Source organism: Chroicocephalus ridibundus, chromosome 13, assembly GCF_963924245.1.
Source record: "Chroicocephalus ridibundus chromosome 13, bChrRid1.1, whole genome shotgun sequence".
Classification (NCBI taxonomy): Eukaryota; Metazoa; Chordata; class Aves; order Charadriiformes; family Laridae; genus Chroicocephalus; species Chroicocephalus ridibundus.
This window is the reverse complement of record NC_086296.1, coordinates 12,181,541-12,209,340: the sequence shown is the minus strand read 5'-3', so window position 1 is coordinate 12,209,340 and position 27,800 is coordinate 12,181,541. Positions and strand designations below refer to the sequence as shown.

Below are 27,800 nucleotides of genomic sequence, written 5' to 3'. Positions count from 1 at the left end.
CATAAATTATCTTCTATTTCAGGGACTCAACTCCCAGCTACTCGTTCCTCCAAAGCGACGGTTTCCCCCCAAGAGCAGCGGTTCCCTAGTTCTGGGCCAGGGCTGCTCGGGAGGGGAGAGGACACGCTCCATCCTCAGGAGAAGCAGTGCCCAGTGCAAGAACAGTGACCCGATTCCAGCTGACCCCCGAGCTTCCTGCTGCGCATAAATAATCCTGTCTTACCTTTAAATAGGCCATGGTGAGGAGCGGCAATAAAGTGAATGGTACCAAATAGAGTAGGGCAGGCTGGGCTGCCCGGTGAATACGAGAAGCTACTGTTGCAGTTAATAGACCTGCGAAAGAAAAAAGTGACAATAAATATCTTTAGGTTGTAAATGAATGTTCTAATCATTTCATCCACACGTGGCTGGCTCCCTTCCCCACCATTTTAAGAGACAGGCTGTGGAAAAGTTACTTATCTGTGCTTCGCTTTCCCTGAATAGATTTAAAGCAAACATAACAGTGAAAAATTGCTCTGTGTTAGTATTAGTCTGTGTTGAGCCACTTGCTCCAGCCTCGAATCTCAAAGACTAAGCTAAGAATAACTCAAACAAAAGACGACAAAAGGCGAAGGGGAGGAAGTTGAAAAGCACGAGACTGAAGTGCTGCTCCAGTGCTGGTACCTCTCGAGACAGTCAGTCTGAGGCTCCTGGCCTGAGAAACGGCGGAGAGGAAGGACTGTACACACCAGGAGTGATTTTCCTGGATACCTGCCCAAAGGGAACGTAGAAGGAAAGCCAGGGGGTGGGAGGAGGAAGGCTATTGGTTGGAAATGATCTTTGCATCCTCAGCAGGACTGCAGGAGGTCAGGATATGAACCTGCTGGATATGTCCCGGCCTTAGGGAAAAGCCTATTTGTTAGGGAGGAGAGGGATGGCTACATCAAATCATAAACAGCATTCCAGTTGTGACTACTTACGATTCTCTGTATGTACTAAAATGTCACAGGATCATAAGCATTAGCAGTAAAATACAAAAATTATCTAGATTAATTACCTGGATGTACTCTTCCACAGCACAATCCATCTACAAACTCCCCTATTTTTCCCATAACCCAGGTATGAACTACAGCACCTTCTATGTGAGTAAAGCAAAGTATAAAAAGTTGCTAACAAAAATACACTGATAATCTCTTTCATCTTCTAAATTAAACGTAACAAAAAAAAATTCTTCAAAAGGAGACTACAGAATGGTTTTTCCCCGAGACCGTACCAATGAAACCCAAAGAGAGGAGGATTAAAAAAGAACATAACCAAGCGTTCTCTCAAAGCCTCTTTACACTTGCTTTCATCATCTTTTAAACCTACTACAATAATCCTGCGTCTGCTCACTAAGCAGCTGTCCATATTAAACTAATTACTCACCTACAAAATATCCGATAAGTGTGCAGTGAAAGTAAGAGACCTTCTGCATACGTCCCGAGATGTTCCCTGGTCCTGGGGCACCACAGGAATCGCTGTTGGCTTGCTTTTTGTAGTTATCGTAACGCAGGACGAAGCAGAGCAGAAGCCCTGGCATCACAATATCTCCGATCCCCAGCATAGAGAAGTGGCTGCCTGTGGAACTAGAGAGCAGCCCAAATTGGGTTCATGCCCAAGACAGAAGGTGACAAGCTCCAAACTCCTCCACCTGGGTTCTGAGCTTCATTTTGCACAACCCTTCTTTCTACCACCGCGCTCGCATGCAGCAGCGGCTAAATGCTGGCTACTGAACATTGTTTCCTGAGTGATCTCGCCGCCACCTCAGCTCAGTTTTAAACATACCCATTTTGACAGCGATGGCATGTTGCACCGGACCAGTTTGTTTCTACCAGTAGTGTTTAAACTGCTTCTGCTCTTAACTCACTCAGTGAAACAGACCATCAGCTCAGTATTTCCATCTTCTCTCTCCTAAGTGCTGCCGGGAGGTACCAGCTGTCCGTTTTATCAAACTGATTGTCACGGGCAGACACCGCGCCCTCATTCCCGTGTACACAGATCACCTCTAATGCAAGGCAGTAACTCAATTTACGGGCCTCTCCCATCTTTGGCCCCATTCAGACAAAACATGTAGAAAACTATAGTCTCACCAGACGCCAGAGCAAATTGCTGATTAGATTAAGAACTAAAATTGCCCATTATCTTAAATCCAAGATCTTTTTCATGAAAATGAAGCCAAATTAAGTTATCAAAGTTGACAAAATGAACAATTTTGGTTTTATCATTGCAGACAACCGGTTCCTAATTGCTGTAGTTTCAGCATCCCAGCATCGGAAGAAACAAGACTAAATACGCCAACATAGCCCAGTGCATAACCGCTGGCGCACCGGCGCTTACTGCCCAGCCAGGCCTACGCGTATCTGGTTCGGAGCCTGAGACACGAAGGATCCCCTGCAGTAGAGAGATGTGGAATAATCTCCCTCCGACACAGCACTCTCCCGGTACGCCATCCGTGCTTAGATCAGTTTCTAACTCCCTTCCCAATCACTTGCCATTCTGCAGTAATCAAGACTATTCTGATGTTATAATAAACCTCAGGTCTTTTGCTTTTAAGCATTAGGTCCTAAGTCCTACAACAGCAGTCATTAAACCACAAAACTCACACCTATGTCAAAAGGCGTGTCCTGTTCTGAACAGGCCACCTTTTAACCTAATTAGGATCATTTTTGCACGCTATGAGTCAGCAAATGCAAAGCGTTCAATCCTCACTACTCCTCATTATATACCTTTTTATCTTGAAGAAGGAGTGACTAAACAGGGAACTAAGCTGGTATGTTCTGACAGATTTAGTGCTTCAAAAAAGTACAGAGAGGGAAAAAATGTCTTATATAATACAGTAAAAGAACGCGTGATTTTACCTTGGAAATACAAGTTTACCAGGCAGCGACAGACGGGGAACGTCTCTGCCCACATTTGGTCCCAGGTGAAGTTTCCGGGATAAAACGTCAAGGGGATTATCGGCTGGTTGCGTGGCCACTTTGACCATAACGTTGCTGTTAAAGATGTAGGCAGAAAAAAAGACCTATGGAGCAAGGAAATCATTGGAAATTACAAACTGCAATTATACAGCAACTCCAGGGTGTGTGTATTTTTGCTTTGCTTATTCAAGAAGTGAAAGCATATTGTCTAAATTTTCCATATACATACGCTGTATATATGATGATAAAAGGCAAAATGTATTTCAAAAATTCAGATAAAGTTTTTCATGCTATTAATCTTCAAGAATTACTGGAATATACTTTCTGATATCAAGACATTGATCAATAGATAGAGATCCTTTGGCAAAGGACCTGTCCTGACTACAGGTAGGTGGTCTGGGACTACAAAGGTGGGTACCAGGCTACTGAAAACAGGAGAAAGCTCGAAAGCAGAGAAGAGGTAAGTGCGGCGCTCAATGATGCAACACTTGTTTCAGCCAGGCTCTTACGCTGCAGCGCATCACACTGGGAAACCGACTGGCTGCCAGCGCTGCCGGGGCGCGCTTCCCTGGATCAGTGCTGGTGTTACGCAAAGGTAAAACAAAGTCCTTTCACTATTACAAAATATGTTCTCTCAGGTTTCTTATAAAAGTGGGGTAAGATTTTATGCCAGCCTTACTGGCTATAAATCAGTTTGCATTCCTGTTTTGCAGATTTCACTGCCAGTCTGAAGCGGGCACGTGTATGCTGTGCGAGCGTGGATAAGACTTTGTGTTTACTTGGAAATACTTATTCTGATCTTCAGCCAGCCTTTCAAAATTTGACGTCCACTTTTTTCTTTTAAATAATATGCCGAAGTTGAAATATTCTAAGCATGTTTCTGCTTTTGTCAACTAATTACCAAGGAAATCATTCCATATCCTACTGCAGACTTTAGCGTCTCAGAATGGAGCAATGAAGCTGATCTTCTGGCTTTGCCAGATTTCATCAACTTCATACTAGTACATTTCACGTACAAACGGCCCAAGGCCAATTACAAATCCAAAGGATAAAAAACAGTTTTAGCAAAACCAAACAAAACACTTACCCAAAAGACATCATAAATTAGTAACCCAGAGAGTAGCAAGCAGGAAACCTTCAGGCTCGGCAGCCGAACAAAGGCTATCATTGCAACACACAGGCCCATAGCCAGAGCTACAAAATGCAAGCACATAATTAGTTCATTACAAAAGGAAAAATAAAACAAAACAAAAAAAAACCCAAACCAACCCCCCACCCCCAAAACACCCCAAGGAAGCCTCTGCTCGCACCTGTGCAGCACTGCGTGTGCTAGATGACTGTCCACTGCTCCCAGATAGTGAAATTCTTACCGGCATTAAGAAAAGTCAAAATCCATTCATTAGCCAAGGGCGACCATGCTCCCATGGAGGCAGAAACCCCCCTGCAGGCACAGCTGCCCGTTCCACTCATCTGCCACCACACACCACACAGAAATGTTTTCATGTCTTGTGTCCTAGAGACGGTATCCCCTGACCAATGCTGACTGCCCAGTTAAATACCAAAGCAACACAACAACTTTGAACTCTTTGTGCCACAGACAAACCTCTACGTTTACACTATTAGGAGGTTTTCTAGTAAATGCATAAAATAAATAGAAACCTTGACTCTCAATTCAGAAATAGCACGGTTACGTGACATGTTAGAACATGATATGACAAAAACCCACTCAAACCAATCTTCTGCTTGGGCAAGATTGTGTAAGGCTGCCCGAACACCAACTATGAAATGGTATTGTTCAGATACACAGGGATTTCCCAAGAACAAAACTCCATGTGAAAGCCAACCTACCAACGGGGAAAAAAAAATACGGGCAAGTCCTTTCCTAACCCCTCTCCCAAGAGTGAGTTTTCAGCCAGATCAACAAGCTGAACAACATGCCGCAGCTCCGATGTGAGTTCTGCTCCAAGGGGAATTTTGTCAGGGTAGAAAACTGAGATGTTACACTAAAAAAAAAAAAAAAAAAAAAAATCCCAGTCTTCACATTTGTGCAATTTCCTGCTTCTTTAAGCCTAGCCTTAGCTACCAACTGACAATCAAATACATTTCAACTGGTTACAAGCAAATCCCTAAAGAGATACTTAAAATAAAAAAGTTAAAAAACTTAAAAGGTAAATCAACTTTCATCTATAATATCAGCATATTTACAAAGAATAACGGAGCCCTTTTGGGGCCAGATTTCACTTAAGTATGCAGACATTTGTAAACAAAACGTCTAATATTCTGTCTCATGTGACACAGAATCTGTGAAAAGTTATAATCCTACTTTGACCAACTGCAACCGCAGGGAAAATTGATTCATTATGTATATTTTGACTAGGCCAAAATTTACGAGGTAACATTTGGATTCTCATGCTGTAAGTATACAACTGAAACTACCTTACGCTTGCATTTGACCCGAAAAATGTGGAGTTCTTCCATCAAAACGCTAAGGAAACATTTCCGTATAGATTGCAGGGGAAAAAGCGCCCCCGTGGGCTGCCAGCGGGGCTGCCCGCCGTGCCCAGGGGCTGAGCCCAGCAACGGCGCTGCCAAACCCGCCTTAGCGTCTCAGAATTGACAACACCGTCAAGGCTGCCAGCTTTAACGAAGTAATGGGATTACTCAGATAAAAATGTACCCTAAATCATGCCACATAACTGTAACTTGCGATAAAATGTAGAGCAAATTACTGAGGTTTAAAGAATTTGACACAGCGAAGCAGCGAGAACTGCATTCAGCAATTCAATACAGCCTTCAGTTACAGACTTCCTCTGGCAGAAGAGCAAATACAAGGGAACGATCTCTCTTAAATCAGAGAGGTTTCTCTAAAGCCAATGTTAATAATAGCTCAAGCAAGCCTATATTTAGGAGAGGATCTCCAGCTTATAATTAACTAGCAGTGGAAATATTTTAACCAGCGTGAAGTTTTATCTATTGTTCATACACTCCATTTCTCTGTTACTGAAACAAACACAGGCACACGTGCAAGACGCTTTCATCAAGCTAAGCAAATACTGGGTAGAAAAGGAGACGGAAAAGAATCCTTTAAATGACAGTGAAATACACATGCCAATAATTATACAGTTTTGCAACTGTTCTAAGAAACACTGGCAAATTTAAAAAACAGAAGGGAAGCAAGAATGCCCGAGTAATATCAGCCAAAGTGCACCAACAGCCTTCTCTAAGCAGAGGCCATTCCTTTTCCAATGAAAGAGTCCAGAAATCATATGAGAAACAAAGTCATCCCTATCCAAGCTCATGGACGGGGCTGACAAACTAAATAAGGCAGATCTCCATTGAAATATACTCCAAATTGGAGCGGGGGGGTGTAAAACAGCCACACAAACAGGAGCTCTGGGTTGGAAGTACCGGGCAACGGGTTAACAAAGCTGAGTAAGAAAGAACTAAAAGAAAGAGTTAACCTTCAATTAACAGAACGAATTAACTTCAGAGTCCCTGCACGCACACTCCTTACAGAAAAACGATATTCTGAGGATTAAGAGTATTCTTGTATTTGTGATTAGACTCTCTGGACACGGCACATTGTTCAGCTGTACCGCACTACTGCACCCAGCGCCGATGAGACCCCCGAGATGCTGGTGGTGTGGTGTCTGGTTTACAAAGCATTTGCCAAGCTGGCAAGGCTCAGACTTCCCCCACCGCCCGCCAGCTGACCTTTGGAAGAAACAGGTACCAAAGTTCTGACCTAATCGCGTCCCTATAAAGCTCTCGAATTGTAAAGAGTGGGAATAAGCACACGCGTGATGAAGTAGCCTCTGCCCGACGGCCGCAGCAGCTCGGGTGTGCAGCACTTCCCGGGTGTCCGTGCCCGTTCAGTTCTCTCTGCGGCTCTAGACAGACACTGCATACGCCCACAGCATCCCCCTTGCACATCTCCAGCTACGTCCACTGTTTAGGAAAGCTTTTAACCAGGCTTTACCAGGGGACAGTGGCCATCCTTGATGATTCTGTCAACAAACAATCCGCTCTGAGAAATGAGCATTTCAAGACCTATAAATGTACATTGTGACGTGCCAGAACAAGGCCCTGGAGACAGTATCTGCTCATTCTATCCCGTAAACTGTCCCTAGCTTTAGAAACAGTTCAACCAGCTACTGTGCAGACAGGGGAATTGTAGTATTTGAGCAATGAAGGCTGTTCTGGCAGGAACTGCCATATCTCGATTTTGTAAGGACTGGAAATTACCATGAAGTATTTCCCCTCCTTTTTACTTAGCTCTCGAGTAGAAATGCTCCTCTCATAAAGACAGAATCAACTGCACAACAACAAGCCCCCCCCCCCCCAAAATCAAGGTGTACTCTTAAGAAGAGCCGCCTGCCCCACATCTCCCCCCAGCCACCAGCCCGGGCAATATGAAGCACGTTCACATCATCTGGTCCATTTTCTGCCCACGGCGAAACAAAAGATGGTCCCGGTGCGAGGCGGGAGGAGGAGGCAGACCCCAGCACACCCAGCAGCTGGCAGGCGTTGGCTTAAAGACGAACAAGTGGTCCACTTGCATAAATTACCGAGCAGTACTTATTGCCCACATTTCCCTCCAAAGAAGATTAACTGGGGTCTCAAGTGTTCAGTTACGGAGAGGCAAAGGCTGAAGGCAGAGACGCTGTGATCCCGCTGGCAGCACTACAGCCCACTGCAGAGTCTGTGTGCCTGATGAAGGCCAATAAATGCTGTTCCCTGTTCCACGTCACTTACAAACGTTGATTTAATTGGATTTGAACAAAGGACAGGAGGCTTACCTATACAGTATAAGTCCTCTTAATATATAAACTACGTAAAATATTCCAAAGCCAGACAGCATTAACACAATTCAGTAAATCATAAACCACCACCAAGAGAAATAAAACCCAGAGACCACTCTGCAGTACTCTGCAGATTAATTACCGCAAAGCCCGCTATTTCAGACTGAAGTGCTCACAAAATAAGCTATTTTTAAGTAAATGCTTCTGCCAGTATTTCAGTGTAGACAAGTCTTTTCAGATTTTGTCAAAATCCACACTTGACGCTACATTTAGCTTTGTAGCTACTGCAGATCAAAAATCACCCTTGACTTCATGGCGGGCTACTCTGCTTAATGCAAACCAAACATCGTTTGCACTTTTTTCATTCAGTATCTGGGTACTTTAAAAGGTATTCCCTCACATACAACAGGTGGAACTTTTAAAGCAGCAAAAAATATGAATGAAACAAAACACCTATATACAAAAGAAATAATCCAGATGCCATGAGAGGTTTCTGTGCTAAGGACTTTCTTCTGCTGCCATCTCATTCAGGAGGAGCTGGAAAGCCGATGGGATGTATGCTTTCTATTGCAATAAACAATTCCAAGAACAGGAAACGTTGTCCCAGTTATTTTTCCTCAAGCAATCACAACCTCAGGGTGCCATTTCATGAGACGTCCTAAGCCAATTTAGCTGCCTTACGCGGCTGAGAAGCAGAGGTCCTGCTCCTTTCCTATCAGATTCACTCCATCCTCTTAGATCCCATCGTGCTGCCACTTACCTTTTGCCAAATTTAGCACATACCTGACTGCAAAATAATCCAATTTATCTCGCTGCAGCAGCAGCAAAATAGCATGGCAAAAAAAGAGTCGCTGCCATTCTAAGTGAGCTGAATCAGTTCACCATGGGATTAAATGAGTGCCAGAGCTAGCACAAGAGATTTGGAAGGCAGGAGGGAAGGAGGAAAGCTCCTTCTCGGGACAGTAAGCTGTGAATTCAGTGCAACCAGCATGAAAAAAATAAATAAATCACACCTTCAAGCCAACTGGACGCCTGCCAGCTTCACCCATCTCACCATTCTAACTGGCAAGCATCAAAGAGATCAAAGACAACCAGCTACTGTGAACTGTCTCACAACAAATTATTTGACCATCTGAACCAAAAAACAAGAAGCAGCACAGGAAAAATTAACCAGATTGTCGAGATCAAGTTATGATTCATAAACAACCGCACATCTTTAACTAAAACTGGCATTCCACCCTACACCACACACGTGCAGGGTGTCTTTCATGGGTGTTCTGGCACTTCCTTGCAAGCTTTTACAAACCAGAAAAACAGGCGTCCCAAACACTACCCTGGCATGTTCCTGACAGCAGTTGTTTTCAGGGAGTCGACCACACAATATTACAACTCAGCAAGCCATTAATATTAGCAAATTTCAGCAATCATCACCAGGTGACTGGATGTGTCAGAACAGGCACAAAGCAGTAGTAAAATCCCTTCATTCACATACTCACCATCCATAAGGAGCCAGTGGCCGGTGAGGACCCAGATAAGGACAAGCATCACAGAGAGAGAAAACGAGAGCAACTCAGCAGCAGTGAAACGCCCGCAGCAGCCAAAGGAAATCCTAGGAACAACACATAAACATCAGCTAGCAGACTTTATGTTTCCATTTAAAGAACAGAAAATGGACGCTGCTGGAACAGGGCTCAACAGCTGATGAAAGATGCCAAGAACAACTGAAGGGAAGTTCCTTTGCCACAAATAGGTACCAAAACAGCAACAAAATAAAAGCTTTCCTCACGTTCAAATAAAGAGTGTACAGAGCCTGAACTAAAGCGATGGAAAAAAAACCTTGTAAATGCTGGCAGCTCGCTTGAAATTGTTACCATGAATGCTGTTTCCTAGTACCATCTAAGATAGTGTTTTTGCAACATGAACCCCAGTCACAAAGTAAAGAAAAAAAATAAAAATTTCAAAACGTGACATTAACAACTGTGATTTTCATTAGTGTAACTACAGTCTCTGAAAACCCCAGCATTAAAATCCATAGTCCAATGTTAACAAACATTAAAATCCAATACTAAATCCCAAACTCTGAAATCTCAGCCAAAGTAAGTCAAACTTCTTAAAAACCCCTGTTGGGAAATCCAGTCCCCTGCAACGGTGCCGTATTTGCCAGGCTGGCAACTCTGCGTGACTTGCAGAAATTGCGCTTCCTAGTTTCAAAGTGGAAACATGGTGCTGGCACAAAAAATATGCACAAACATCAGCCCTGAAGCCCTGAGGTTAATGCTCGTAACCAAAGACTCCACTAAAGAATTCTCATTAAAAGAAATAAATACAACATACAAGAAGAGAAGCAAAAGATTTCTCAAGTCCTTACTTGTTTTGAGGTGAACAAGGCCGTGTTAAGTACTGGCACATCGGGAGCAGAAGGAAAGCAAAAGCTATTGTTGCAAGGACTAGAAAAGAAGAAAAGGTAATATTAGTACATTCAGACCTAATTTCTACAGTACACAAACAAGCTTCTCCAGTCTGAAAGAGCTCTTGCAACAATGTCCTATTATCATACGCTGCAGCATTATTAAAGCAAGAGCAGCTCAAGGCTCCAAGGTTTTCTGCGGAACTTCTATTGTTAGGATGCTTTCAAACTGCAATCAAAATAAAAGCTCTCAAAGGAATGCAATGCCCCATCCAAAAACCTTAAAAAAAAAAAAAGTCTTAAAGCTATTCACGATCATGTGAGCAAGAAAAAGTCTTCTGAGAGTCAAAAAAAAAAAAAAAACTTATTACAGTCTGGTTGCGAGATTCTTTTAAATTCTTCAACATATAACTCAGATAGTCAGTTTTTCCCCCATCTCACTCAAACCCCTTTATTTATTAGTGAAACACAGTACAGCTTAAGATCAGTTATATCCAGTAGCTGGCAACCTATATTTGTTAAAATACAAAGTGCTTTAAGTTTTTGAAAACAGGACGATAAAAATACATAAGTATCCAAATAGACTATTTCCATAAACATTTTCTTTTTTAAGAAGCATACTTATCCCACTCACACATTTGTAAAAACATTTAGTAACTGCTGGTATTTATAATCATTTTTCCTTCCAGTTTTTTTTTAAATAGTAGCACTGAATTTGTACTAAGGACTGTCTGAAAGGCTGAAGAGTGAGGGTGTGGGGACACAGACATGTCAGCTGCAGGCAGCCGAAACTGCTGCAGCAAAAACCAGACTGAGATGAGAACGGAAGGGTCGATCGACATTTTCTGCATGCTGCAAATCAAATCTTTGTGCTGTCCTCTACTCATTCCTTAAAACGTTGTTGTTGGTTTTTAAAAGGGATTTTCTTTTTCTCTTCTCAAATGAAGGTGATGAGAAGGAATCAAACATTCTCTTTAGTAGACACTTTAAGCCAACTGGAGAAAAGAAATTGGTTTGGGCAAACCACATCTTTCCACTCCTGAATTCTGACCCTTCTGGTGGGAGGAAGATATTTTTAAAAAGATCAATTAATTAAAAAAAAAAAAATTTTTAAGCATCTGTATGCAAACAGCCCCATGGACACTCACGGTTCTAACAATATTTCAGAGTGGAAGAAAAAAAGAAGAAAAAAAGCAGAATGGATAGGGAAAGAATGAGGAGTGTGGCAGCTCTGCACCCACTGAACTAGGAACACTTCCAGCGGTGCCTGGCAGAGGATGCTGCTTGGAAGCCCGTGCCCCTGCTGCCCCAAGTCCTGCCTGCCCTGCTGCCTCCTGCGCCTCCACCACAGCGGGGCTGACCCTTCCTCACCCAGACAGACCCTCTTTGCCCTTGGACTCTCTCCTTCCCCCTCCTCCCCTCCCAGGCGTCTCAGCAGGGAACCCTGCGCCTCCTGCCCTGCTGTCCCCAGCCGCTGCCACCCCAAAGCTGGATTCATTTAGAGAGTATAAGAATTAAAATGTAATCACGCTAATACACAGTGCCCACAAGTACCCACTCTTAATCTCATTCCCAACTGCCCAGGCTTCCAGTCACAAATTCTCTCTCCCCTCCAGTCTCCATACCTATCATTCAACTGGCAAACCCTTGGCTTAACTCCCACCTGCAGGCTCTGCGCCAGCTCTCCAGCTCTGCCCTCTGCTACCAGCTGCTCCTGGCCATGGGCCAGTTGCTGTGCCCACCTTTGCTCCTGACTCTTCCCTGAAAGGCAAATCTTTGCAGGAGGGAGATTTAAGAGGGGTTTAAGAAACCAGCTATCAGCTGTAATTTAGAAGTCCCCCAGCATCAGCCTCTGAAATCTACAAACGAGGATGCAAAACAGCAGTGCCCGAGCTTCAGGGGACAGAGGGACCGAGTCCCACAGCTCTCAGGTTCCCAGCTCCAGCAGGGTCTGCATCCGGCCACACAGCCCCTAACGGAGCTTGGCGGTTTAGAGGTGCTGGGGCCAAAGTCCCCTGTGCTTAATGACACCCTCCGATGCAAGACCAAGGAAAAGCACAAAAATATCATAAAATGAGGTTCAGGAACAAAGATACCCAAGTGCACTAATCCAAAGAGACTCAATCCTCTTAAACCTGCAACAAGCCCCAACTGACACAGCATCATCTAATTACACACTGCAAATGTTACAAATAAAGTTACAAATGTTAAGGTCATTCTGGAAATAAATGGACCAACAATCTTGACAAATGAAAACTTGTCATAAATCTTCCCTTATAACATCTTACATATATGTGAGTGTATATATATTTTCCCCCAACATCTAGCATATTTAGAGTAGAATTCATACGAAGTAATAATTTATTTTTCATAGAAAAGAACATATGTGTCATAAGATAAAGTTATAAAAGCAGTATTCAACAGACCTTCACAGGACTGTGCCTCCTGCCTCCAGAACTAGAGACAGGAGTCTCGAGGCTCCTGTCAAGAGCAGAGATTTACATTTCACCCATCAACATCAGCCCCGTTTAAGAGGCTGGAGAGGACACACAGCTCAGGAGTCAAACCATGTGGGAAAAGCCTGCATTGCATATACATGAAGTAGCAGAGGATGAGAGGTATTTAGGGGTTTAAAAATCTTCACAGACTCAGTATGTGGACTGAGGAGGGCAATTTTTAAAAGCTGCTTCAAATTTGGAGCAGTAGGAAGAACCTTGCTACCCCTAACAGGAGCTGGTCTCTTGAAGAACTGCAAAAAGATCAAAAGGCCGAAATTTTCCAAACAATCAAAGCCCTGGCACTTACGTAAATGACAAAATGTAAATAATAATAAACACGATCAGAGGACTTGCAACTTATTTGCAGACAACCATTTCATTTTTGTTCTAAATTCAAGGAATGCAAAAGAATAATACTCAAAATGCTAGTGCGACCAGAAGTACCCTTGAAACAAAGAAAAACTGCGTAACAGCAAAAACCAAAATTAAACTGGGAAAAGTCATCTCTGGATAGTACCTCCATGATCCTATAGAGCACCTGAATTATGAAATACCATGTACAGTTCTGAGCACTGATTTATAAACAAGTGAACTTTATGTAAAATAATACACCCAGCATCTTTCAAACTGACTATAGTTCAGTAGGTTTAGCAAATCTCTAAGTGGAAAATACTTCTCAAATAATACTTGTCGCTTTATTAATAGCTACAGAGACACAAAAGTACAACTGTGAAACCTGATGAGTTTTTTTTTTTTAAATGTACTACGACTTGTATTATAATTCTTACCAACATTATTTAATTATATCAATGCTTTCCGGTCTATTCCAATTCTTAGAAAGAGAAGAAAACTTAGTCACCTGCTGTGCATATTGTAAAGACAACTTGAACTGAATCAAAGAAGAAGAACATAACTAGGAGAGAGACAGAGGCTCCGATCGGCAGGAACAACGCCTGGGTAGAATCGATGGTTTGAATACCTGCAGAAGAAAGAAAGTGACATTTAACTCGGGCTGTTTCCGACCACACACACACTGACAGCCTGTCCCCACCAACACAACTGAGGACTCGGACAATATATCCCAGTTCAGTTCTGGTGCAATAGATGTTTACTCCGAGATCCTCACGCACTCTCCTAACCACGCACAGCAGCCTGTGGGAAACCACGCCGGCTCAACTGCCCGAGCGAGCGGCTGGGTGTGCACAGCAACTGCCCTGCTTTGCAGATTCCAAGAACTGAAACCTGGCAGAAAATGTATGGTTTTTTTCTTGTGCCCTAGACAGAACAACTAACAAGTTTAAAAAATTAACATTATTTAGGGCTTAGGAATCATACAGCAATTATATATTTGCTTCATTCTACGCCAAGCAACATAAACGTGCTGAACAGAGAATATAAAAGTTTATCTAACCTCCGCAGACCGTGTTAGGCTGACCGAGCTCATGCAAAGGGTGCCACGGCTTCAGATTCCACTTGGGTGAAGGCCACCATGCACTTAAATTGTATCACTGACTGCGATCACCAGATAACATCAAGCCTAACAATAACAGGCAGTTTTCAAAACCCACCCAACTCATTTACCTGTTTATGAAACTCCAGCTCAGTTCAGCGTGCACTATTATAATCGCCTTTTATGCTAACAAGGCCAACAAAAATTCATACTCACATTTCATAGCTGGAAGCAATTTTAAACAGTGCAGAGATACTGAGGTATTTTATTCTGATTATTTCCCCTCACCTCAACCATGCAGTGGGAGTACTAGGGATATTAACAGTGGGACAGGACATTTTTTCCTATATTTTACCACAAGCTATTAGAATTACTAACAAAATTGAGAAGATCAGGCTTTGAAAAGCCCATGTATCCCCACAAATTCTAATACTTATCCAGTCTTAGCTGTATTTACATTTGATCACGAGTGGGGGGAGGAAGAAGCCATAAGTAGTAACATAATTAAAAATGCAAGCCCTACTTATATTTGTAAAGCATTAAAATAACAGGTAACAACTGAAGTAGTCACTTGATAAGAAGTATGCAAAATGTCTTTAATGAAAAATTAATATAAGACTCAGACCTAGATGAGTTCTAAAACCAACTTAGCATGACTGCGTTATCCCAAAATAATTAGACACTGGTGTGTGAAGCAGGGTTTTACCTGTCCCAGGATTTTAAGGATAAGCACTTAGGTTATCAAGCAGAGTATCTGTGCATATGTATGGATGCACATATACAGAGACACACACATAGCAGTAATATACAAACACATTGTTTGTGCGTGTGTGAGAATGTGTCTTTTTTTTTTTCCCCCTGTGGAAGACTGGTAAGTTGTCTAAATACCAGGTTACCTACACAACTCATAGTTAACAGTGTATCTCAGTACATTGAAAAACCTCAAACACACGTGAAACACACTCACTAAAACTTAGTATCTGTCATAAGTATTTAAGAATTTTCATAAAATTAAAGCTAAACAATGACCATGGAAGCCAGGACACTGGCACCGTATGGGCATTTATTAGTTCAGGTCACAGAGCTCTTATTCTTAAACATAAGCAGCACAATAAATTTTAAAAATAAAAGGCAGTACTCCTCAGTCACTTGGGTTTTCTATGTTACTGAGGTGTGGTACGAAAGGGTAAAGTACAATATCGATAGTCCAGTGATGACAGTGCAAAGACACAGAAATTCCTGTGTTCTAATCAGTGACTTAGATCTAGTTCCTTCTGCTTTGAGAAAGAGCATTTACTCACATGCCCTTCAACTTCCCAAGGGAAAAAAGCAAACAAAACAAAAACCCAGAAATGACATGCTACAAACCACCTTGGCATACGGGAATTAGTGCCTGCAGTGTTAAATGTCAACGTTCTTCATTTCATTTCTGATCATTTTGACAGCTCATCCCCTTCATGTGCCCACTCCCAGCCCCAGACTCTCTTCTCTGGCTGCCCACGTGCCAAAAGCCTCAACTGTTGGTTGCTGAATCACCGGGCACAGCAACCTCTCTGCTCTGTGCTGTCAACAGCAGCAGTGCTCCAACAAACATGTACATTCCAAGAGTCTGTATTTTTAAAAAAAGGCAAAAAAGCAAAAGACACTACAACATATGTTATTGATTTTATATTTTTTAAGCTATATTTCTTACTTTAAAAAAAAAAAAAAAGCAACCTGAGCATTCAGGGTTTTGTGCACAGGGCTGCCCACGTATCTCACTCCTGTCTTCCAAACTTGCTGAAACTATTCATTCTAGAGCCTATTCTCAGAATATACCCATATAAATTGCTATAAGTTAAACCCAGGTGTGAATTTACAGCACACTGTGTACAACACATTCCACTCTTAACTGTTCACATACACATTACCTGCAAAACACTGCATCTCAAATGGCCAAGCTGCCTGGAATCTATTTATAGATTACAGAGGGGACAATCACCGCGTAGGAGCTGACATGTTAATCCCCATTCTGAATAGATTGTGTGTCCATTATAAATGAGTTGCCCAAAGCCATGTGAACTCCACATTTCAATTTCTCTATTGATAAACCTGAATCATGGACTTGTTTAGCATACCATGAGATCTCTTGTTGCTTACGGACTGGCTCATATGTCATAGCAATAAACTCCAGACAAAAAGAAATTACATTCCCTTCTCATAACTGCGTGGTGTTTTGGTTTTGTTTTTTTGGTTTGGTGGTTTTTTTTTTTAAAGTAAAGCAGTTTCCATTTCCAGTAAAACCTGACAAATTGCACAGCATGCAATTTCTATGCATTATGGAAATGTTACGTTGATGTCTTAAATTTAGCTTCCATGGGCATGAACTAGATAGCAGCATTAGTGATGTGTAACGAGATGGTTTGACAAAACCGTTGCATTCTATCAGGTGAATCTACAACCCACGTAGCTCAAACACACGGACGGATGGAGCAAAAAAAGATGCAGCACACCGACGTGATGAAAGAAAGATAAGGAGTAAAGCTAACCCTTACTGTTATTGGTGCTGTTGCCATTAAAAGACCCAGCCGCGCTGCTATTGTCTTTCTCTTTGTCTTGATTCTCAAAGTCCATGTTAAGAGACCTGCAGGAAACAAAGCAAACTTAACAGGCAAGTTCCAAACTCCTACTTAGGCTCATCAGCTACCGTCTCATTACCTCTCTACCACAGCACCCTCTCCCTGAAAAAGCCCTTTAATGCTGGTTATTAGAAAAAACACCATACACACTGGAAAACTAAGAAAGAAAAAAAAAAAAAAAAGCTTACAGTTACAGATGAGGCACCAAATCACACAGGTTCTAGTAGTGAGATTAGTCACCACAGCGTCTGAACTGGTAAGAGTTAACAAACCACAACAAAGATATTTATCTGCCTTACTGGCAAGTGTAGAACATGATGAAATGCAATAAATGTTTCAGTTCTCTGATGTATATGAACTTTTTCCAAATTCTCATTTTGAATCCTTTTCATTCAAATTTAACTACCGGGTTTCATTTTTAAAACAGTATTATGTCCTTCCTCTTAATCTTGTTATGAATGATGACCAAAACCAGCTTGTAAGTACTTGTCTGCTGAATATAAGGTTTGCCTTAATTTAAAAAGCTTCAGCAAAGCCTAGAAAGTAACCAGATACCTATTTTAGATACGGGCAGACCTGGCAGCTAGAGGAAGCTCTGAATAAATGGTACAAATTGATACAACTTAATTCATCCATAGGAGCTGGTAACATTCCCCTATGTACCCAGCTCAGCTCTAATTGATTCCGCTTTTCATTTTTGATATACACACTTTAAAAAAAGCTACAAAATAACGCAGTATTCTACCCCTTTTGCGGCAGTCCTTGACTTTGATGCAACTTCTAAATTATATTCAACAAATTTTGGCATAACTTTCTGAAACGGAGGAATTTCATTTAAGGTCTGTTTTGGCCAGCAATAATCTCTGTCATTACATTCTAGTTTGCTTTATATAAAAATACCTAGCAATCAAGTTTACCATGATAGTTTCTCATTCTGACGTGTGCATGTTAATCCATGACTTAGCTGCAGGTTTGTTTATTCAAATAAGCTGCAGGGAACCACCAGAAGGACTGTACAGCTCCTGTCTTATGTCTGCAGCAGCATCAAATACCAAGTATTTCAATAAAACTTCCAGGTCAACAGGCATTAAACTCCTTTCCAAGTTGAGCTGTGAGTAATCATACTATGCAAAGTAAACAAATTTTATTAGTTTGTCAGACAAATAAAAAATACACCACAATCTCGTAGACGATTCTAGAGGCAAGTTACTTCCATGTAGCGTACGGGCTCCCTACTGCAATGCACAGGGGAGCAATTCTGTGCTGCAGTCGTACAGCCTGAAATCATGCACATACAGGTTGACAGAATCAAGACAGGTGTGGTGTGTTAAAGAAAGATGGGTTGAGCAGTTTCACTGTATAAAACAAACAAAAAAGGCTCTTCCAGTCTAAAACGTGTTTATTTCTTCTGTTTGTATCGTGCAAGTGGTCCCAAAGAGTGGTATGAAATTAAAGCAGTTTTTGGGCTCAGGCAAAATATGAGGAAGCTTCAACCTCAGCCATACAGTGCTTCTACACAGATTGTGGATCATCAACTACAAAGTTACCAAAAAATACAAAGAGGCAGCGGAGAATACTAAAATTCTAACAAATGAATCTGTTCTTCTTGGCTTGTTCTTCTTAAGATCCCTCTGCTCTGCCTCTCGTTTGCGGTGCCTTTATCCTTCATTCACGCTTCCCTTTTCCCCATTAATGCATTGGAGCCTTATAATTTTCCTCTCAAGCTATAAAACTCCAGGAGGCGGCTGACAACCCTCCAGGACTTGATCCAAGATTCAGCCAAACAAGATAATTCTTTTCTCCGAGCAGCATTTCATTCCTCTCTGAATTAGCGCAGTTTAGCAAGAACTTCACACCATCATCCTCTCAGTGGCATCGAGCAACTCGTAATTTAAGGGATTGCTATCAGCAAAGAAAACTGGAAAGAGACTATTATATCTACTGCTCATAAACAACTGCAGCCCTTTTTCTTTCATTGTAATAGTGTCAGCAATTATTACCTATAAACATCCCTACTTCAAAAGTAAGCATAAATTAGGAAATTACTTTCACTTAGCAACACAGCTGCTCCAAGATCCTTCTGAATAATCTCCAACCATTTTATGATTTGGCCTTTCCCTCTGCTACAAATTATCGCTAACATAATAATAAAAAAATTGAGAAGTGATCACTAAAACATCCTCCAAGAAAGTCAAAAATTATATGGTAAAACAAGATATACTGAAAACTATTGGACTGTAAAGAAATGTCAAGCTGAGAAACATTTGCTTTTTCGTTCAAGTTTCTGCTGGGCTTCCAAAGGCGACATTCCATCGGGCAATAAACCACACAGTTGTTTCTTCTGTGGGTCCAGCTGGTAGGATTTCCAGCACAATGTTTCAAAGCAGGCCTGGCTCAGCCTCCCACAGGGAGCCGCTCAGGAGGGTTACGCCGAGGCCAAGGGAATGAGTAAGCTGCTGGCACATTATTATCAGGAAAGTTCAGATTCAGCTATGGATCACTTCCACTGCAGTAATGCCTCAGAGAAACCCTGCAGGAGAATGTTCTTATGAAACAATGGAGAAAATATGAAAGCAAGTATGTGTCTATAGAGTCGCCTGCAGATGCAATATATTCTTGCTCCACTCAGTGACGACAGTCACCCGTCTGACCAGCTCTGGGTCTACGAGAACTGTGGGCTGCCACCGAATTGCCAGATTTCAATTGTTCTCAATGAAAAACTACAATCAGAATCAGTCATTGACCTGAGAGTTTAATTCAATCAAATCTCAATGCACAGAGCCCAAAATACATTCTGTGCTCTGGAATTGCTACAGTCGCTTCTAGAACATTGGTGCGAGATTAAAGGAGAAGTTCTAGTGCAAGAGCTGGGGTGGGAATAAGAATAGGGGAAACAACAGCAGAAAGCGCAGGTAAGAATGTTTTCACTGCCTAGATGGAGTAAGAGTGCTCGAGTCCCACATCTCTGATAAGAACATCTCACCTTCAGCAGGTATTTCATGTGCAGCCACTTGTGTGTGCACATGCGGAGAACCTTTGTAGCACTCGGTGAGAAGGTCTGTCCACACCCCCGGCTCCCTGCTGCCAGCGCCGCAGCTGGAGGTGCTCATGAACTCCAAGCACAGCCTTTCTGTTTTTTAATTGTGAAATATGTATCCCAATTTCTGTACATGTCAAGTTGTAAAGCCAACCACGAGGACACTGTTTGATTTATTTCCTATTTACACATGTACTTTAGGCACCTAAAGCCTGGAGACAGAAGACACCAGTTTCATCCCACGCTTCTTGGTTTGGTTTAAAAACAGATACTTGAACAGGTAGATTCTGGGTTAAATCAGGCTTGACATAAGCCGAGAGACCGTGTCTGGATATGTGATAGGATAGAAAAAGATTTAGCTGTTACCTGCCTGCAAAGTAACCCTAACATTCAAATCACAGAGAAGCACTTGGACAAGAACAGGTGGCTGTCCTGCAAGAACCCACGGAAAACAACCTGTTTCAAGCTAAGCTCACCTCTTTAAAAATCCATAATTAATACACATACACGTATGCTCCAGTTTACAGCCTGTAACTGTTTGAAAGATTATACTTGCCCTTTTGACAGTCAATAATAAAGAATATTAAGTTCAAGAACTGAGAGACAGTCAGAATGTCTATGGGAGAGAGCTTCAGAATGTCCTGAAGCTAAAATTCCTGACCAAGCACAAATGTAGGAAGGAAATGCTTGTTCATCCACAGTAAGAGAAGCGGGAACTCAACTCCATAAACTGTACTTCATTCTGAATGTGGACCTTACCCATGATCTAATAGACATTATTTTGAGTATCTTGGGGATTTGGGATTTATTCGTTTGATTTGATTTGGGACAAACCCTGCTTGTATGAATAAAGACAGTGGACCAAGGCTTTCCTTTGTTCCCCTGAAACCTCTTGCATTACATTAGATCCACCACGCAATGTGGATTTTATCCTAGTGACTCACCCACCCAATTCTTTCTGATCCTATTACTGCACTTCTGTTTAAGTCACCTGCCAGCCATACTGCAATACCTCTTATTTGCTTCTTTTCCGACTGGAAATCAGAAACCAAAGCCACTTTGTGCAACATGAAGGTTAACTGGCAAGGGCTATTCACTTTTTGCCTTATGACAGCTCCATTTGAGACAAAGCACTCAAATCTAGATGAAGACATCGTTGTTGTCACTTGAGAACAAACACCCTAAGCTGTTACTTTTGTCTTTCTGGCAAGTCACTTTTTTAAGAAAACCCACCCACTTTGCCAGAAGTTTTTATTTTACTACTTTAGGAATTTCCAGATTACTATAATTTTGCAACTTACCACCACACTTGAATTTCTTAAATAACTGAATTGTATCTTAGACCCCTTTGTTAACACCACTTCACAATTTTCTGTAAAAAAACTGCTTTTGACCTCATTTGCTGACCAAACAGAATGGGAATTTGTCCAAGTCACCATCATAACTGTGGGTTTCCACTCTGACGCCTGCTACAAAAAACTACACATAGGAAATTAATTTTAAAACAATGGGACGCTATCTTGGTCTGTAATAGCTTACATCTTGGGGTCTTCAGGATACGGGCAAAGGAAGTGGAGTAGAACAGGGCAGTTACTTCATCCAATAAACTAGACTGTTCTCAAGTTTGCAGTCCTTGTTACGTGAGCAGTTTTAAGTGTACATCATAGGACAAGATGGTTAAAGAGCATGTGTATACAGGAACAGGATGGCAAACAGCAGAGGAATATTTTTAAGAGCAAGGAGCTCTGAGAAGGGCAGGCAATTTAAATTCACGCACTCCCGCTGTTTTATATTGCATTATGTTCTCAAAATTGAATTTTAATAAATGCTATGGATTCTTGCAGCCAGACACAGTTCCTTTTTACACAACTGCATAAATCCAAATAGTTAAAAACTGAATTAGTCCCTCAATTATATTCTCGACTGACTCAAAACTTTAAGAAAAACCTAAAGAAATACAACCTTTTCTTTTCTTTTTTTATTTTCATCATCTTTAGATTTTGTCTTCCAAAGGCCTTCTATTTTAATTCCATCAGCAGTGCTGTTACCTAATACCCACTAGCAACAGCAGACAGCTCTTATCAAAAATTGGCTCTTTCATTATATGATTTTATTGACTTACGGAGGCGATTTAAAACCTCTTATCCTAACAGCTGCGACTTACATCATATGTATGACCATAGCTATCATCTATTTCAGGAATACTCATAGCAGTTCAGAGACTTCACAGTGAATGTATGGCCTTTTACCATAGACTTGTTAAATGAAGCAATGTTCTTCAAGAAACAGGAAGAAAAACAGGCTGCACTTGAGGAAAAAAAAAAAAAAGAATACTTTCATTCTGTGATTTATTTGTTTTTAATATGTCAGTATGAATCTCATTCCTTAGGTGCCACTACATTAAAACAAACTGTATAATACAAGCTGGAAGTCCAAAGAGAAAACAATGTTTTCTCTAAATTGTTACACTCCAGTCTCCTAGAACGGGGCAAATTTGATTTTTGAAGATTCAAACTTACCCTGCAGAAGTTCTCAGATCCTTTGCTGGAATTCAACACTGACAGTGTTTCCCACTGCTGTGTTAAGCTATTACTCACACTCAAGTAAACAGCACTGGGACTTGGGAATCTCTGGTTTACAAGACTTGTTTGCAATCACAAGGACATGCTGAATCGACCAACACTGAAACATCACAGATAAAATTCTACTATCGATAACATGACACTCCCATCTCTCTTGACAATCCTTTTATGCCCTCCAAAATACAATTTTACACAGTTGTCTTCAAGGACTAACTTCTAAGTTATCTTATGTGTGCTTGTAACCTGACATACAACTACGTCTTTCAGAAACCCCAATTAGCTACTGCTTCTTCCTTTTCCATTTCCTTTTCAGAAGCAAGAAACATTTCATTTACTTTAGCCGTCAGTCTGACAAAGATACAATGAAATAAAAGGCATAAACATAAATTGTATTCAGTCACTTGCCATATTTTTATTCAAAAAAGAAAAATTCTGCAGAACCATAAAGAAAAATCTTACCTGAAGCTGCCGTAGACTATGAGGAGAATAGAAATCAGGAAAGTAGACACTTGACTGGAATCCACAAGGGAATATGCCCTGGAATTGGGAAAAAGAAGGCAGGTGTGTCATCGTGAGTGCCCATTTCTCCACTGCCATTTGTCGATTCTTTGTCTTATAATACAAAGGGGGAACTGGATGACAAATCTTTACAGCAGCTCTCTCTAAAATTCTCATATCATCTTGGAATATAATGCCTGTAGCTTATAAACTAACTTTTTTCTATTCAAGACCGCAGCATGTAAAATCTGTACAACAATGAAAGGACAATTTAAAGTCCTTATGGTTATTTGTTCTGAACTCACCTCAATCAGGTTTTTTTTACCTCAAACACATTCAATTGCTTCAATTGCAACTAATGCAACTGTGCATGTAAACAACACTAACCTGTTTTCTGTAAGGCTTCTTATGTCTTAATCAATAATTGTTAAGTTGCAATATAGCAGTCAAGGTTCACTGAGTCCAGGGAAAAAAACAAACACAACAAAACCAACACCCAAATCAAACCGAAACCCCACAAGCTGCAATATGCATTTATTAAACCAGAGACAATTACCTCCCTATTACATCTTGCAGTCAACTTGATAAGGGATTCCCCATAGAAATGTCTCAGTGTTCTTTAGATCAATTTCCTGATACAACATACCTGTGTGTTTAAAGCACAGAAATATAAATACTAATATTTGCCGATTTTTTTCCTATCCTTGACAGAACAAACCCTACTCTGCAGCTTACACTGCAACTTCTTTAGATCTGGACACAGGGACAGAGGTGGCCTCAGCAAGTCCCCAGGTGGTAGCCAGTGGGAGAGAGGGGTTGATGCACTCGAGGACAGAAAACTCTTAAAGAGGGACCTTGAGGAACTGACCAACGAGACGACAACAGCTCCCAAGTCAAGAGAAACAACGACTTCCTCCACTCAGCACTTGTGAAGCCGCATCTCCAGCGCTGCCTACAATTTTGGAGGCCCCAGAAGAGAAAAGCGCCGGCACCCCAGCGTAAGCCAAGCAGAGGGACACCACGCTGGTGGGGGTACAACGCACGAGGGGAGGCTCCAGGAGTCGCACTGCAACTCCCAAATGTTTTTCAACAACTTGCGCTAAAGTAATGGAAAAGGAAAAGAATAATGCCCAATGCTAATTGCATTAGTCTAATCTTACAAAAAAGATAACTAAACATTTCTGAAAATTAACCGAAAAGCCTAATTTCAGCAAGACCATGGATATGGAACAAAGATAACTGAATTACATGACAGTTTCCAAATTAAATATCACTAAGCAAATAAAAATTACAGATACAAGACAGTTAAGGAATCACTCATCCCATTCGCAATTTAAAAGCCATTTAGAGAAAATTACCAAACCACTAGACACACGCTTTAAAATACTTTTTTTTTTAAATATATAAACACAAATGTGAACTTTCTACTATAGAAATTCAATATTAAACATCACTGAAAAACAGACTGCCCCTTTTAGATGAAATTATATACTTGTGGAATACGCTTTTCAGAAATGAGAAACTACTTTTATTAATTACCATAAATAACTTCAACATTACTCCACACTAAAAGTGAAAAACAGATGTCTCAGTTGCACATAAAGTTGGCCAACACATAAAGGCGAACTTAAGCTTTATATACATTTATTTTTTATTTCGGTCATGTTTGACCTTTAGTTTCCAGGATGTGGAACAGAGGTCTTAAATGCATCCATGAAGATCAATATACTGAACTGCAAGCACACACAATATGTAACCACGCACTTCCAATCCGCATCTACATAAATGCAATGCAGTTCAGGTTATATACCATAGAGTTCACAGCAAATTATTTTTAGCCAATGATTACAGCTAAGCAGCCACTGAGAAGAAAAGGCTTAACGATGAGCACATTAGTTGCATGTCCTGTTATTAGCTTCAGTTTCAAGGAGAAGCATTCTCTCACCCAACCTTGAGTGAAGGGAAAGGGAAACTTCGTATCCTGTTTGGATTTCAGAATAAATAGTGGAATTCATCTGTTAAAAGAGTCTTCAGGAACTCCATATTTATAAGAAAAGCAAAATGAGTGAATGGAATTTCAGCTAGGATAAAACACACCCATGGTTACGCACCAAACTTTATTAACTGATGTTCATAAAATTGTATCTTCATAAATCGGCAAATACTTTTGAGATGAACAATGTTTCCTGTATAATTCATCACTGGTGGCAACTTTGGAAGCTATGATAATTAAAATGCCATTTCATCAGAATTACTAAACATTAGGCAAAAAAAGGCTGTAAATGTTAGCAAGATTTATAAAACCGATAAAATAAGGATGATGCATGCATCGTGGATCAGCCCTGTGCATAATCCATTAAGTTTTGCATTAAAAACTGAAAGCCCTTTGGTACAATGAAAGAAATTGAATACCTGCAACACCATTCTCAACAATGATGGAATATACCATAAGCCTGCTGAGAGGCTGCAGTGATGATCAGGACACCTATCTGCTGATTCTGTGCAAGGCAGAAATGAGAATTAAAGTTCTTCCATCCCGCACAAGAGAAGTGCAACAGTGTAATTATAAACTCATTGCGGACCAGCGATGTTTCCCGACTTCTCCGCATAGAGGTCTTAACAGCAGGACATCCTAAAAACTCAATGTTGGTATCACCACTATGGTCTGGAAAAACTCACGTTCACTGATATCGCACAAAATTTGAAAGCAGAACTGATTCCTAAAATCTTAACCACTGGACAGTTCATTAGCAGAGTAAAACCCTTGGTGCCAAATAAACACTTTCTAATGCGTTAATCTAGACTAGAGATAATAAGCAAATGACAGCATCACATGAAGAATCGAGAAGATAACTTCAAAGTTTTGATTATTACTCAAAATGACAGATAGTGATTTGCAAACCCATTTGTATTTTTAACTGAGATTTAAATGACCACCTACAAGCCCAAGAGAGTCCTATGCACCTAACTGGATTCTCATATAAGCATATTTCAAGTATGCAACTTCACATACTCCCACCGCCAAACACGGCATCAGTGCTATGTTCTTCTCAAATGGGATCAGCCACAACCACAACAAAACCCCACACTTACGAAATTCTGGGCAGTCGCATTTAACCAGCCTTCCACTGCACACATAAAAATGAAACCATCTTCCTTCTACAAGGTACTTTTGTACAACTAAGTATTTTATCTCAGAACAAGTAGTGGAAACTTACGCACAGAAAACGTCTGTAACAAGCCCATGGACAGTTGTCCTTTGACTTAAATATTGATTTTTCACAAGCAGTTCTTAGTAATTACTACATTACAATCCACGAAGAAAAGATTGTTATTCTTCATTCTCATTCTGAAAATTAATACTGGATAAGGCCATCCTAAGGACCGCTGTCTTTTGAAGGACTTACTTCAGTGCAGTTCACTGCGTGCCACGTTACAAGAACAACTACCAACCCATTTCTGAACTCTAGCATAAGTGCAGAACACCACTTAAAATACAAAGACACCATTGGTTTTCCCAAGGAAGCACATTTTTATAGGATTCTTACACTACCACACCTAAAATTCAACATCCATGTAAGGAAGTTGTTTTAGAAGCGAGTTATTTAATCAGGCTATCAGACAGATTCTCACTAACTCAGTCATGTAACAAATAACTATTTATAATTATTAGACCATAATATTAGGCCCAAGTACTTCATAAAATCAAACACACTCATGGCTTGCTTTTCTCTCTAACTCCTTTTCTCAGACAGACAAGGAGAGGTACCTTCCCAAACGCCTTCTCTACAACTCCAGATCTCACTCTCAACCTACATCTTTACACAGCCGAGATCAATTTTAGCACATTCTCTGCCAGTAGGCATCTATTTCTGGCAGCTTCATGGGCAAGTGCTTACAACCCAGAGCCTGCTAAGGCATGCCAAGGCAGGGACACAGCAAGCACTGTTCTATAACATATTCTGTGTGTCAGCCCTACGGCTATACAGTGAAAGTATTGTCCAGACAACAATCCCAGCAGCAAGCTCTCCAGCCTGGCACAGACTGCTCCATAGACCTTTACCTACAGAACAATTCCAGGGATGCCCAGCCATTGCGACACACCACTGCTTCCACGCGTCCCAAACAGTAACCACGCAAAACACGCCACACCAGTTACAGCTGGCGTTCCAAGCAGCACTCTCCCTTCTTCTGGGAAAAAATGAATAACTTCTGTATTCCCAAGGGAACAGAGACCTGCTTCATTCACAGCAAGAGGAGACGGTAACCAGCTAATAAAAGCTGAAACAACAACAGTAATAGCATTAGATTAGAGACACTTGCAAGCTCTCTTGCCTCTGTATCAGTACCTGCAGGTCAAGCTCTCTTTTCCACTGTGGTCACACGTCCACACTCACCTTTGACCATGAACCTTCACCCTACAGGGACTCTGCCACCTGACTGCTAGAAAATTCTTATAAACACCCCTCTTTTAGCCCTACTGTTCTCCTATTACGTACGTACTTCTTAATTGCCCTGTTTTTGTTATTTCTTTTGCACTTCCAACTCAAGAAAATCACCTAGTCAATGCAAGCACTGGTTTTCACATTTCAGCTCTTCCTTATCACCAAAAGATAAGTGGTTTCTTGATAGCAGTTTCAACAGCCCTTCCAAACCAGCAGAAGGAGTCCCTCAGGCAAAGCAAGGTACTTCTTTTTGCCCTCCTTGTTGAGTGATAAGTATCCGCAATTCACTTTGTTCATTGAAAACCCATAGAGGGACAGAACTAGGAACGAAAAGTGTCTCCCGATGACAGCACAGAACATTACCCTCCACATAACCTACTCAGCATGGGCCAGTCTGAGGTGACCAGAAGGCAACACTGCCATTACAAAGGCAACTTCTCACCTTTTACCACTCACCCGTTCTCTTTCTTCGTCCCATGCCAGTACAACGATTTGCAAAACCACATGGAAAACTATATCAGGGGACT

At 41.2% G+C, this 27,800-nt stretch overlaps 1 protein-coding gene across 3 annotated transcripts in view; it reads right to left on the bottom strand.

Annotated features, from left to right (window-relative positions):
- Window positions 1-27,800, bottom strand: part of SPPL3 (signal peptide peptidase like 3) — a 59,649-nt gene that overhangs the window by 1,559 nt on the left and 30,290 nt on the right. The window contains exons 2-10 of one of the 3 annotated variants that reach the window (XM_063351520.1): window positions 22,790-22,867; window positions 16,622-16,716; window positions 13,503-13,622; window positions 10,107-10,185; window positions 9,235-9,347; window positions 4,024-4,130; window positions 2,877-3,040; window positions 1,405-1,604; window positions 224-333 (exon numbers count right to left, since the gene is read on the bottom strand). In XM_063351520.1, coding sequence (XP_063207590.1) covers window positions 224-333; window positions 1,405-1,604; window positions 2,877-3,040; window positions 4,024-4,130; window positions 9,235-9,347; window positions 10,107-10,185; window positions 13,503-13,622; window positions 16,622-16,716; window positions 22,790-22,867 — 1,066 coding nt within the window. Of the gene's footprint in view, window positions 1-85; window positions 334-1,404; window positions 1,605-2,876; window positions 3,041-4,023; window positions 4,131-9,234; window positions 9,348-10,106; window positions 10,186-13,502; window positions 13,623-16,621; window positions 16,717-22,789; window positions 22,868-27,800 lie in introns of those variants that run through there. The other 2 variants (XM_063351521.1, XM_063351522.1) reach the window with 2 other exon arrangements.